The sequence below is a fragment of the Sturnira hondurensis genome, unplaced genomic scaffold (assembly GCF_014824575.4).
Source record: "Sturnira hondurensis isolate 20B ecotype Veracruz unplaced genomic scaffold, ASM1482457v3 Scaffold0024400, whole genome shotgun sequence".
NCBI classification, from domain to species: Eukaryota; Metazoa; Chordata; class Mammalia; order Chiroptera; family Phyllostomidae; genus Sturnira; species Sturnira hondurensis.
Genome location: NW_028097031.1, coordinates 3,613,969 through 3,628,523, shown reverse-complemented (window position 1 = coordinate 3,628,523; position 14,555 = coordinate 3,613,969). Strand labels below are relative to the sequence as shown.

Below are 14,555 nucleotides of genomic sequence, written 5' to 3'. Positions count from 1 at the left end.
CCCCACCCCCAGTTAGGGTCCCTGGCCGCGGACGGGTCGGTTCATGAGGTTCAGACAAACCGCTGTCCGACCTCTGTCTGATTTCATGTCCTAACCCCATTCCCATGTCACGTCACATCAGGCCACCCGTGGCGAGTTCTTCCTGATATTTAGTCAGAAATCACGTATTCTGCAGTTGGCATTTCCTTTTTCTGGTTAAAAGCAACATTCCTCATAGAAACACTGGAAAACACTGAAACTAAACTACCATTACTCATAAACTCAGTCTTTGGGACTATGGCTTCTAGACACCAAGTAGCAACCACACCACCAACCATTACCGCTTGTTGGCCGAATTGCAGGCACCGGGCTAACTTTCTCACTTTATTGCCTTTGCCCCCCCGTTACAGCCCTATGACACAGATTCTCTTGTCCCTGTTATATCTACTTAAAAAAACAAGGTTAGAATGAGAATAAAGATATCCCAAGTTCACAGAGTGGATAAATAGCAGAATTAGGGTGTTTTTTTCCTCAAACGAGCCCTCTGAACTATTATAATAGCCGTCTTTCCACAGAATAACTATAGGATAATTTATTTAAGTGATTTTGTGTTGTAAAGCAAGGGCCCCCAACCCCTGGACCATGCACTGGTACCGGGCCACACAGCAGGAGTTGAACTTGAATGTAATGCACTTGAATCATCCTGAAACCATCCCCTCCACCCCAGTCCACAGAAAAATCATCTTCCAGGAAACCCGACCCGGGTGCCAAAAAGGTTGGGGACCACTGTAAAGCATTTAAATTGTGCCTGGGTTTTAATTTTAAACTGTTATAAATAACATTGCTAAGAATATCTCTGAGCATAAATTTTTTGTTTATATTGCCAATACTAATTACCTGTGGTAAATTTCTAGCAGTAAAGTTACTGGGTCTCCCTAAAAAAAGAGTTTGCATTGAAAAAAGAACCTCTATTCCTCCAAGTTCAGGTTTTACTCTAGCAAAATAATCAGCAATACAAAAGACTGAGTCTCGGGGAAATTCTGAACAACGTTATTTCCTTCACCACTGTGACAGAGTGGGGGGACCTCTTTCAGGTCTAGACTCTCAAAAATGACGATACACTGACATCTCCAACAGTCAAGTCTCTCTCTCCTTCCCTCCCTTCCTTCCTTCTTCCTCCCTTCCCCTCTCTCCCCTTTTCCTTCCTTTCTCGTGTCTGCTGGATTCTCTAATCCTGGAAAGTGAAGGGGGCTAAGAAAACCTGGCGGTCTGAATTCCAAAGACGCACACCGGCAGCGGAACGACTGGTACTCGGGCTAACTTCCGGAGAACAGCTGGTCACAGGACTTTCAGCGCCAGGCACAGGTAACAACAATGAAATACACCTGGAGAGCGTGTGTCCATCTCACTTGGTGAGAGGACTTCTGTTTCATGGTTGGCAATTTCCAAAGAGATGGAGACCACCTTCACCCATAATAGTGTCAGTCGCATTATGTAATACTTTTGACTGTGCATTTAACCCCCTCATTTGAACTGGGCCCGCTGGGACTCGAGTGCCGTCAACTCCAGTCTCAGTCTGTCAGTGGGCGTCACCCACGGAGAAAGTCCAGCTCCGCTCCACGGCTGCTTGCTGGAGCGGGCAGGAAAGTGTGCGGCGCGCACACGGGGAGACAGTCGTCGTAACAGGGACGTTACTTACAGAGGGGTAGTGAGAACAAAGGTAGTGAGAACATACCAATGCATATGCGCAGAATGCGAGACATAGCAACTTGCTGAGTAAAGAAAAATACTGCCAAGGCAATTTTAAATAATCAACTTCTGAACTAGTAATTATTTTTTTTAAAGTGCTTTACTCAGGCATACTAAAAAATAATGTAAATATTATAGGTAGTATCTTTTTGGTTTCATAGTCTATTTTTTTCTGGGAAATCATTCTAATTCATTGTGTGTTACTATCAAGAAATTAGAGAATTAAGACTTTAAAGTTGCTTCAAGAACAATGACCAGTTATATTAAATTATTTTAAAATAGAGAAACTATAAGGAAAGTTATGGATAGAGACTGTTGAACCAATATATTTCTACGTGTCTATTAATACTTCCATTTAATTAAAAAATTTACAAATAACTTCTTAAAATATTGATTTAAAGGTAACTTCTTACCAAGTAGAAGATGTTAATTTCACTTCCAATGTCCTCAGTAGAATTAATCACTTCAGGCAGCGTCTCATTGGCCTCAATCGAAATATGGTATTCACTGGCAGAGCTTAAAAGAATGAATTGGAAGAAGAAAACAAAACACAACAATGTGTAACTTTCCTTTGGCCTCATTCTTTTCTTTCTTCATACCAGATAACCCCACAAAAAATAGCTATAGAGCTTTTAAGGCACAGACGAATCCTTTCACCCTGAAGCCTAAAATCAAATCTTTGAGGAGGGTGTGAAGGTTATATGTCATTTAGTTCAGTAGTCACTGATGTTTAAATGGCCTTAAAGTGTTAAAATATGTATAGTTTTAAAAATAAAAATATCATTGTTACCAAATGAAAGGTTTCCAAGAATTCACTAAGATCACATTTTGTGAATAGGCTAAAACTTGGCATTTTTAGTAGTGTGGAATTTTAAATAGATTTTTAAACATTGTTACTTTTTCACTGTTTCAAGTTCTATATTTACTGTTAAACTTAAAAATTCAGTCTTTTCTATATTACTTCTTCATGATCTCTGGGTGAACTTGGTAGAATAAAATATAATACAAACATATTTTTAAGCAGCACTTTGGTTAAGGGAAGACAAATAAAAGAGATAAGTATTTGCCAAAACTTGATTTTAAATAAAGGAAAAATTCTTGGGAGAAGAGTCAGTCGGCATAGCAACACAGAAGAGAGCCAATAAATTTAAAGGCTAAGAGATAAAAGCAAAACCTTCATGTCTACCCTACAGTCCTCTCAATGTTGTGTTCTGTTACCAGTAAAAGGAAAGAGCCATAGAAAACAAATTAATGAACTGGTAAGACTTTTAAACCAAACCCGACTCTGGTTCTCACACTTTTTGCCATCAGTGCACCTCTGTGTTTGCACCAGGCGTGTAGTCCTGCTTAGACAAGGGAGCCCAGGGCAGGGAGTGTGCCCGACGTGACAGGTGTTGTGTGCCTCCGAAGTCCCCAGGAGAAAGCATAGCATGTGAAAATTCCAGAAATAAGCAGCTCTTGCCAATGAGAACTGGTTTCATGCCGTGTATCCAGAACAGACAGGCCGCTCAGGTCCCACACAACGAAAACGGCAGCCACAGCTCGGCGGGGGGCCTGTGAGAACAGCTGCCTTTTGTGAAGGGCTTCTGGGCCTTGGCGTGCACTTGGCCGTGACAGGGGGCTCTGAGGCAGCCCTTCCCATGGGCACCGCAGGTCTAGGTGACTTGGTCTGCCCACTCCCATACTTCAGAGGGCTGCCTGGGGGTGGGTCTGGGGTGGGGCCTGACAGTCCGCCTCTCTGGTGAGTTGGGGGGCAGATCAGATGTCTGTGATTGGGGACCCCTGGGTCAGCAGAAAGGCATGAACTCCACGAGCAGTTTCCTCCTACCTGTGAAACTGGAGCCCGACTTCGTACTTCACCGGGAGGGAAATGCTGACCTCGTTATCAGAAAGGGTTTCCGCAGGTTCTTCGCTGTCACTGGAAAACGCACCGCACAGTCAGACAAACCGTTCAACCACCGACCGACCGACTGACTACTGGGGGGTATTTCTGAGCCCCTGAAAGATAAGCTTAAGCTGGTAGCTACAGGAAAGAACAAAGTAGTCCAGTCCTGGATTTTTTAATGAGCTGAGGAAAGAGGTTGGAGAGGGGGCTGGTTAGAAGACCCCAAGTAGACTGGGAGGAGCCGCTTGGGTTGAAAGCCAGGCTGGCTTCGTACCCAGTTTCTCGGACTTCCCAGAGGGTGAGGATGAGAACCCTTGGGCCGGTTCTGAAACACAGATTGTTGGGCCTCTCTCCCGGGAGCACGGCTTCCACAGGTCCAAGTTGGGGCCTGGGGCTTCTGCGGTTTTAACAGGCGATTCCTACTCGTTTATCAGAGATGAGGGCCTTACGAAGGGACACGGCTGAGACTGGGTCTGGAAGCTTCTGTCTTCAGTTTCACAGTCTTTCCAAACTGCGTACCTGGGTCTCACAGTACTTGTTAAACCCTGATCTCTCCCCAGGGTTTTAGTCATCATTTCAGTTACATGTTATGTAAGCACATGCAGATATATGCATACACACGCGTACATGTACATGTATCTCCTAATTCCCTGCATTTCAAAAGCACGGACGAGTGATTTCACAGTTACCAACACTGGCTCTGGGGGCAGAGTTCATGGGATTGTTCGTGCACATGGGCACGCTTCGGGTAAGTTAGTTATTCCCTGTGCCCTGGTTTTTCCACCTATGAAATGGGGATTTTATTGAAATAATAACTGGTGAGTGAGAAGTAGGTGCAAAATGCTTCCCAGAGGGAATAATGAGTGTCAGCTCCTGTTATTATTATTATTACACACAGCCCTCCACCAAGCAGCCAAGAGCCCAGCATTCTGGCTCACAGAATGGCCAGTGAGGGCCTTCTGAATGTCTCTACGTGGCTCCCGAGGGCATCCCGGGGCCTGTGGTCGGGACGGGGCAGTGAGGGCAGCCCCTGCCTGGCGGGGGAGAGATCTTGGTGTGACTGGGCCTTCGTTATGAACTGTCCCTCAGCGTCCAGCCATTTCACCTTGGAGCCAAACGAATCTCCCCAAGAAGCAACTCTATACCTGCAATTGCACCTCTCAGAAACTTTTCTGGCTCCTCATGGCCTATTCAAATAAGCAAAAAACGGCTTGCCCTGGCTGGTGTGGCTCAGTGGCTTGAGCACTGGCCTGTGAGCCAAGACATCTCAGGGCACATGCCTGGGTTTCGGGCCAGGTCCCCAGTAGGGGGTCTGCAAGAGGCAACCGATTGATGTTTCTCTTCCCACATCTATGTTTCTTGGCTGCTCTTTCTCCCTCCCTTCCTCTTTCTCTGAAAATAAAGAAATAAAATCTTTTTTGAAAAATGCCCCGGTTCTGACATGCAGTACTTGCCGTAACACGGCAGCATGCACGCTCCGTATGCGTTCTGTGTATCTGAGTGAAAGTGAGTTGCCCAGTACCCTCCCAGCTGTTCCGGTGACCTGCCTTTGACTCTTTGCTCAGGCCGTGCATTTTGTCTGAAATGCTCCACACCAGTCCCACCAACTCCTTTGTGAACTGTTATCCCTCCACTAAGGACCTTCTCAATTATAATCGTGATAAGGCTATCTTGAGTTCACACTGCTAAATAGACATACTTCCCCTCCATTAAGTCTCTGTCTGACTCAAGGTTTAGGTTTCTCTAATGGGTGTTCCTTATTCTACCCTGAATGGCAAGTATGTAGACACTAATCTCCGCACCGTATGGTAAGACTCACTCCACGACGAGGCTCCTGCCCTTATTAAGTTTTGTATTCCCTACAGTGTCTAGTTTAGTATCTCGTCCATTGTAGATCTCAAATAAATATTTGTTGAGTTGAACTGAACTGAGCACACAGAATTAATCTATCCATTGATCCATTCAACATTTACTGAGTGATGATTAGGTACCAGGCACTATGCTAATTATTTGGGAATAAAGAAATTAAAGATAGAACTATAACCCAGGAGCTTTTGGTCCCTTGGAAGATCACAATCAGGAGAAAGTTAAGCCACTCTTTCAATTTGCTTATTGGCCTTCTGCTTTCTTCGCCTATGTGTTCTATGTTAGCTTTCAGAAGCTTTGATTGATTTGGATGCCATTAATTAAACTACTGAAGGTTATCACAAAGCTGAGTCTGTCTAATGCCTTCGTTGGCCTCATGGGCAGCCAGTACCAGTTTTTAAATCAGCAGAGCCTGGACAGGTTAAATGGATTTAAATGCAGTTTGGCAGATATAAGTGATGTGATTACAACCTGTTCTGCAGCTCATAGAGAAGAAGTGGCTTAATCCAGTTAGAGAATTAAATTATTTCTATTAAATAAAAGGGCCTGTATTTTGCTAATTACTCACACACATGCACTCATGTACACATGCAAACCGACCTTGTTGTGCTTAAGTGAATGGTCACATTTTCCATGAGATAGGATGTGTTGAATTGGAATAATATTTTGAAAGTCACCTGTGAAATAAAAATATACATCTTTAGCTCAGGATCAGATAAAAAACATTTACTTTGATTAAAATATTCAGTTACATAAAAATATTACCTAGCCCTGATTGGCATAGCTCAGTGGATTGAGCATAGGCCTACAAATCAAAGGGTGGCTGTCAGGGCACATGCCTGGGTTACAGGCTGGGTCCCCAGTCGGGGGGGGGGCGGGGCATGTGAGAAGCAACCACACATTGATGTTTCTCTCCCTCTCTTTCTCCTTCCCTTCCCCTCTCTCTAAAAACAAATACAATCTTTTTCAAAAAAGATATTACCTAAACTCATATGGTGAAGTTATTTAAGGAATATTGTCGTGGTGGGAAAATGGACATAGCTGTACTTAAACAACAATAAAAAATGTGAAAAAAGAAAATAAATATTATCTTACAAAAAAACTCATCACATCTCAAAACTAGAATAAGATACGATGTACACGTACTTTTCAACATGAAATGCAATATGCTTTGCATTTGAATTCAAACACTGTACTCGAGCTATATTCATGATAATAACTCATACTAAACATAAACCATTACACGAAGGTCCATCCTATTTGTTTTATTAAATTACCGTAGACCAGAAGGTCACAATAATAAACAATATAATTCTGAAGTGATCATAACTAAAGCCTCTATAAATCTTTAAGTACCAGTGACCACCTGTGCATATTTATTGTAAAATAGAGGAAAAGATACTTGGTGCCGTTAATTTGATCGTGTAAAAAACTTTGGGACCTTCAGGGAATAACAAAAATGAAGTAAAACAAAAGACTTGGCTGCTTAGAACAAACTGAACCGCAGAAGAGCAGTGAGTCGAGTTTACAAAGACTCGCACGGTTAAAGCAAGACCTCCGGAAAACGAGGGTGCTTCTGCTGAGCTGACACTCGGCACACGACACGCCTGAGCCCAGATGGGCACTCTGTGGTGCACGATTCTTCGCAAACACCGGGCGGCAGACCAGGACCAGGTTTGTTGGAAGACACGCCCACGGCTGAGTCCCAGAGCCCTCACTGGTGCTTGTGAAACTGTGTTTCCCGTTCTCTAGACTGACCTCAGTTTGTGCTGTGTAGGGCTTTTGGCCAGCAACAGAGATGGCCCAAAACGCGCAGTGTGTAGAAACCACCTACGATTTCATCTTCCTAGTTCAGTGCTAGAGAGGACAGAGTTGGATGTTTGCCACTCTCCCAACCCACACAGACACCACCACAGAAGGGTGACTAGAAGTCCAGGGTCATGTACCTGGTTCTGCCATATTATTATTCACAGGGATTTTCCCCCCGGTGTTTTCCTCTTCCACATATTTCTTGAGTGACATTAAAAAATACTTCTTCTAAAAATCTTCAGCTCTGCAGTTTTCCTCTTGCTCTGAAATAGCGATCTCAATTCTGGGTGGGGCGTGAACCACCGTAGACAAAGGGCCAAGCTGCCAGAGCCTGTCAGTGAATGGCTGTTTTCCCACCTTCCCCGGGCCCCCCCAGGCGGCCTGGACGTGGGAGCCTGGGGGCTCCCGACAAGGTGGAGGCCCCGCAGAAGGGCAGGCTGAAGAGGCCGCCTATTGCGTATTAATCTGACCCTGACGTGCTCAGCTCTAAATCTATATCTTAAAACCAAAGTGTATCTTAAGTGTAAAGCCACCTAAAAATAAGTTGCAAAATGTCCCAATTATCTCCCCGCCTCCCTACTGGTGACGTGAGACACTTTGATTTAGGCTTTTACCCTAAGCAGGAAGGAAATGCTAAAGAAATGGTTAATAAATGATGAAGACTGTAATTAATGTCTCTAATAGTTAGAATAAAACATGAAGCATGACATTATTCTTTGAGAAAGTGAGATAATTCCATGGTTCATTAAAGTGGTCAAAGGAAGGAATAGATAAAACTTGACATTCCTTATTTCCATGTCAAATTAGAGGAATTATGAGTGTGTTTTTTCAAATGTGAAGTGTGTTTTATAGATTTGTAGAGAAGAAATTCAATGTCACGGTAAATTTTATTTGGATAGTCAAGAAATAGACTTTATGATGAGATTTCCAAAATAAACTGGTATGTCCGGTTTGTTTCGTAAACTAAAATGGACATAGAAGAGATTTATTGAATTTGGAGATAATTACTGTGATTCATCGTTTCCTGGAACACGAGTAACAGGCCACATGCATTGAAGGGAAGGCCTTTTGGAATTCTTATTTGCAAAAAGAAAAGCTTTTGCAAAAAGAAAGATTTTGTTAGAGATATGTGACTGCTATTTCCAGAAGTCCACCCCAGCGTCACTGACGTCTCAGATGGAGAACAGGGGCTATTCTGAAGTCTTATGTTATAAACTATTAGAATACGAGAAAGTTGGAATAAATATTGGGGACTGTGTTTCCCTTCTTTGTTTAAATCTAGGTCAAGTCAGTAAAGTATCTTCCTGTCTGAGTCATTTTGAGTAATTAAATATTTCCCTCATTAATAGTAAATAGAGGAGCAAATATTTATACTGAGATGCAACTGCCAATGAAAATATATGCAAATATCTTGTTTATCATTAAGTGAGATGATCATTCTCTGCTTTTCATGGAAACAAATAGTCTTTAATATTGAAAATACTTAATAGTTAACAAAATTTCTTACTTCTCTTCACTTACTATGGGAGGTTCTATTCAGGGCAATTAGGTAAGAAAAAATAAATAAAAGGCATTGGATTGGAAAGAATGCCTCTAGTTGCAGACGAGAAGATCTTATATATAGACTATTTTGTGGAATCCTCTAAAAAACTATTAGAACTAATAAATAATTTCAACAAGATGGCAGGGCAACTGATCAATATTTCAAAATCAATTGTATTTCTATGTAGTAACAATAAAAAACCCAAAAGTAAATTTAAGAAAGTAACTCCATTTAAAATAACATCAAAAAAATAAAAAGCTTAAGAATAAATTTAACTAAGTAAGGTTAAAATGTGTATTCTGAAAATTACAAAACACTTTAGAAAGCAATAAAGAAAATCTAAATAAATGGTAAAACATCTGATTGTTGTGGATAAGAAGGCTTAATATTTTTAAGGGGGTAAGACTCTCCAAATTGATTTACAGATTCAATGCAATCCCTACCAAACTTCAGAAAATAACAAGCTGACTCTAAAGTACAAATGGAATGAAAGGGACCCAGAATAGCCAATGGTTTTGAAAAAGAAAACAGTTGGAAGACTTACATTTCCTGATTTCAAACTTACAACAAAACTGCAATCATCAAAATAGTGTGACATTGACATAAAGATGGACGTATTGATTAATGGACTACAATTAAGAATCAAGAAACAAACTCAGGTGTTTTCAGTCAATTGATTCACGGTTAGAGTGCCAAGATAATTTACACCTGCAGACAAACGGTGAGGCACACCTGGAAATAATCAAAGAACGAAGTTGGACTCTTCCCTTACACCAGACTCACGGGTTCATGAAAATGGAGGGCAGACCTAAATGTAAGAGCCAAAACCATACAACCTTGGAAGAAAAAATAGGAGTAAACTGTTGTGACCTTGATTTAGGCAAAGGCTTCCTGCATACAACACCAAAAACACGAGTGATAGCAAAATAAATAGGTAACTTTTATGCATGCGAGGATGATATCAAGAGAACGAAAAGACAAATGGGAGATGATGTGTGCAAGTCATGTATCTGAGAAGCCACTCGAGTGTAGAATGCATGAAGAGCCCTTACAGCTCGATAAAAAAAAGACGTCCCAATGAAACAACAGCTGATGGACCTGAGTAGACATTTCTCTGCAGACACACACAGGGCCAATGAGCACAGAGAAATGTTCAATGCCACGGGCCATGAGGAAGTGTGGATTAAAACCACAGTGAGATATGAATTCACACCCACGAGGATTATTAGTGAAAAGACAGTGACAAGGTGAAGAAACCGGAACCCTCATGCATCACTGGTAGGAACGTAAAGTGGTGTGGGGCCACTGTGGAAAACAGTTTGGCAGTGCCCCAAAATGTGACACATAGTTTCCATGTAACCCAAGATTTCCCTCCCTACACTTACACCCAAGGGAACTGAAAACACATGTCCACACCAAAACCCGTACACAGCTCTTCACAGTAGCATTATACGCAGTAGCATTATATGCAGTAGCCAAAAGGTGGAAACAACCTCAGTGCCAATCACCCGACGCATTAATGAGCAAAAGGCAACACACGATGGAGTATTGTTTAGAAATAAAAAGGAATAAACTACTGATATATAAATTAGCCTTCAAAATGTTATGCTAAGTGGAAAGCCAATCACAAAAGACCGCATACTGTGTGAGTTCATTTACATGAACTGTCAGCACAGGCAAACCCCTGAGAAAGAGGGTGGATTAGTGGGTGTCTGGGGTTGGGGGAGGGTGTTGAGGGAAAAAGCGCAGCAGCTGGTCACGTGTGCAGGGTTCCTTGGGGGGACGCGAGAATGTTCCGACGTGGATCGTGGTGACCGTCGCACAATTCGCAGCCTGGCGAATACACAGAAACCCTCTGAATGACACACTTTAAATGAGGGAGTTGCGTGGTGTACAAACGATTATATCTCAATGAGGCTTTTATTAAAAAGAGAGAGGAGAGCGATAGCAGATCTCTGTAGGAAGTTCTAACCCCACCCTCTCCCTACAGGTCAGAAAAGTCCACCCCACGGAGACTTCAGGGAGAGGATGTTCTAGCCCCACGCCTCAGATAGGCCATCCGGCATAAACTCATCCTCTGGGCACGGTGATCGAGTTTGGCTCACGCAATAATTGCCTCTTGATTCCAAGTGCTCAATGTGCAAACTCGGCCTTCGTCACCGACACCGCCCTGAAGTGCCGTGAGAAGGAATTTCAGAGCTGGCACTGAGAAGTGTGATTTTTCGTGCCCAACTGCCACATGCACGCGGGGCCATCCGCTCACCATTTCTCCTCGTCTCAGGAACGGGTATCCGACTTTGCATGTGACGTTGTGATTGGACTCACAGCTATCTTTTTGGATCGCCTAGAAGAACGGAAACAGAGTTAGAGCAGACATGCAGGTGAGATCCTTGACCGCAGCTTTCTGGAATTTTCCCAGCTGTGCTTGTGCTCTGCCCTGCTAAGATTTGCCTTTCAGTTTCACTGGGAAGGTCACGGCGTTCTGGGGCCACCCGTCCCACACCCCGTGGACATCTGAAAACCTCACTTATGATCAGCGGGGCCTGGAGGAAGGACGGAACGCTTCACACTGTCCTGTCTGCATCTTCCTTCCCACGGGAAGTGGGAGAAGTCACAGCACCCACCCCACAGGTCCACGGGTGGCTGGATGAAAGAGACACACAGACCAGCCTGGCATGTGCGAGCCCACCGGGAAGGGCATTGGGGAGGGCAGCATGGAGCCCGCTCGGGACCACTGGGGGTTGAACCCTGACTCCACCCCTCTCAGCTCTATCCTCATCAAGAGTCCTGATTTTCTGTCGAGCGGGGTTAGTTATCCTCCATCTCATTGAGTTTAAAATGCCACTTAATATGATACCTCATTATTTCATATACCAATACCAAGAAAATGTAATGCTTCCGGATTAACAAACACACCATCGCTTGTAAAACTGAACTACAGAAATGGTAAAATGTGCAGGGAACGGGTTGATTTTAGAGTCTCTGCGTCGCGGTGACGCCTGCTTGCAAAAGAATCACCGAGAGCGAAGCCAGAAGGCTGGCACAGGCTAAGACTCAAGGAAAGACAGCCATTTAGGGGACTGTTGTCATGGGACCTGGGGGTGGGGGCAGCGAGTTGCCGCTTTAGGGCATTGCTGGGGGTCTCTGTGCCCTGGCCAGGGGCCCAGTGAGTGGTCACAGGCAGTGACCGGGGCAGTAACATTTTCCCGTCATCACCCTGCACATTTGGGTTTATAATTAACACTCTTAACTGAAAACACGTGGTCGTAGTACGGGACATTTTTTCATACCTTAGTCATGTTGCTAAGGGATCTCTTGGCAAATGGAGAAAAATATCAGGAAAAATATAAAGTCACAGAAACTAAACAACAGAATTTAATATCACATATAATAGCGTACTGGCTTTTAGGATGCCTAATATTAAAAGTATGAATTCATTTATAATTAGTTTGTACAAATACATACAGAATTTAACTCAGGGTGGTTCGTTCAGAGATCAGAATTAAAAGCAAAGTGTGTACTAATTACTTCTGATCCAGCACCTTATGTAGCTTTATGTTATTGCCAAAATAATCAGAAAACTTCTGGCAGGGCCACGAGGCAGTCATTTCACACATTCCCCGTCCAGGTAAGGGTCACCCAGAAGCGGGAGTATCTCGATTTTTCCGCCTGTAAGTGTGTTTCGGGCAACACCTGCCTTGCACCCTCTCTGCGCCTCCGTTACACTGCTCTGACTTCCACGGCTGCGTTTATTTTGTTTGACTCGGCCTCAGGGGCAGCGCTGTGAGATTCTGTGATGCACAGTTTTGACACATCAGAGACCCTTTCCTCGTCCTGAACCCGAGAAGAGAATTACATCGAAACCAAAGCTCTCAAGAACATTCTGGTATTTTCGCCATCAGATGGCGCTAATTTTGTACACAGTGCTCCCTCTTCTTATAAAATCAGTATAAGAAAATAACTAGTTCAGCAGTGTGAAAAGTAGGCTCAAGAAGCCATCGGCCTGAGCACAAACGGGGCAGAATGGAGCGTCTACCTCGATCCCAGAGAAAATGAGGTTCGGGGAGTACTGCGCCATGGTCCTGGTGTTGTAGGCACTGTCGCCCTTGTTTCTGACCGTGAGGCTGACATTGAGCTTGTCGCTATGGGACCGGATGAGCAGCGGGCTGTGTTGCGGGGTGGAGACGCCCAGGGCGAGGTCCGAGATGCACTTGTCCTTGTTCCCGCAGTCTTTGGCGAAGGGGATCTGAAACGGTCCGGGGAGCATCTTTCAAATTTTGGTTCAGTGTTAATCGAATACAGGAAATGGCCTAATGACGAGTGAGCTGAGCAACTTCTAAGGAGAATCAGTGGATTCCACTGCAGGAACCCTTAGGGCAGTTTCTGTTCGTCCCTGTAATGTGTAGGGGAACTGAGTAAACTGTTACTTTTGGATACAACTTTTCCGGTTCTTTCAAGGATGCAGTTTCCACAGACCAGGCCCACTGGCTTTGGTCTGTGAGAACAGAGGGCTTCAGACACCCAAGTCAAGCACTATGACAGAACACTTGAACCTCACTCCAAGGACGAGATGTTCTGTTCAGAAGAATCGGACGTTACTTAGGACCATACCCGAGTTCGGTCAGCAGGGTGGAAAACGGTCAAGCCGCATGACTGGGAGCTTTCCTGGCCTCCTCTTCCTCACGAAGGCCTCCCCCACCTTTATGCAATTTATCACTAGGAGCTGCCCTTTCTACCTCTCCCCAGATTTCCCCCCTTTCTGTTCCTTTTCCTGCCTCCTCTGGTCCGGCCACCCTCCTTTCCTCCCTGACCTAAAGGGACAGCTTCCTAGCTGGCCCCTCGCACCCACGGTGCCCCTGCGGTCATTCTCCACTTTGCAGCCAGAGTGACCCTCAGCGCCGTACAGACCCAGAGCCGCCACGGAACCAAGTCCAGCCATCGACAGCACTCCACGGCTCTGCCAAAACGTCTAAACTCTGTGCGGGCCCAAGGATGGATGATGGCTCCTGCCTGTGCCCCCCCCCCTCCCACCTCACCTTCCCCTTGTTCTTCACCTTCAGCTGTGCTGCTGAGTTCTGGCTCTTTATGCCTCGGACCCTTTGCATGGCCCCCTGCCCGAACATGGTTCCCTCTATGTATCTAAATAGGACAGACAGTCATTCGCCCCACAGCCTCGACTTTGGGGCGTGCCCTCTGACACCCCAAACCAGGCAGAAGTTCCTCTGGATCTCCAACGTCCCCCTGCCTGGCCCGCCCTGTAACGACTGCCCGCTCTGTTTGCCAGGCCAGCCCGTGGCTCTGATGCCTGGTGGGTGGAAGACACTCACCAGAGACTGGGAAGGGAGGACGGGAGGGAGGAAGGAAGGAAAGGTGAGAGAGAGGGAGGGAAGGAGGAAAGAAGGAAGGAAAGGATGGAGGGAGGGAGGGAAGGAGGGTGGGAAGAAAGGAGAGCAGGAAAGAAGGAGGGTGGGAGACGGGAGCCCGGGGAAAGCCGAGCTCGGTCACGGTGCTTCCCTGCCGGTGCCACGCCTGGGACCCACCCTTCTCCGGGCTCTCTCGCTCCTTCCCAGGGCTGGGGCTGTGGGCTCGGAATGTGGGCGCAGGACCTGGCTGAGCGCAGGCCAGTCCCTGCCTGTCCCTTCCACTCTAGGGGCTGTGGGGTGCCCACGGGAAGCAGGCCCCTTCGAGTTGGACGAGGTGACCCCATGAAGACGGTCTGATCCC

The 14,555-nt window shown here is 45.1% G+C and overlaps 1 protein-coding gene across 1 annotated transcript in view; it reads right to left on the bottom strand.

Annotated features, from left to right (window-relative positions):
• Positions 1 to 14,555, bottom strand: part of ITGA1 (integrin subunit alpha 1) — a 146,639-nt gene that overhangs the window by 17,852 nt on the left and 114,232 nt on the right. The window contains exons 19-23 of the mRNA XM_037038493.1: positions 12,868 to 13,077; positions 11,095 to 11,175; positions 6,080 to 6,156; positions 3,557 to 3,646; positions 2,142 to 2,244 (exon numbers count right to left, since the gene is read on the bottom strand). Coding sequence (XP_036894388.1) covers positions 2,142 to 2,244; positions 3,557 to 3,646; positions 6,080 to 6,156; positions 11,095 to 11,175; positions 12,868 to 13,077 — 561 coding nt within the window. The remainder of the gene's footprint in view (positions 1 to 2,141; positions 2,245 to 3,556; positions 3,647 to 6,079; positions 6,157 to 11,094; positions 11,176 to 12,867; positions 13,078 to 14,555) is intronic.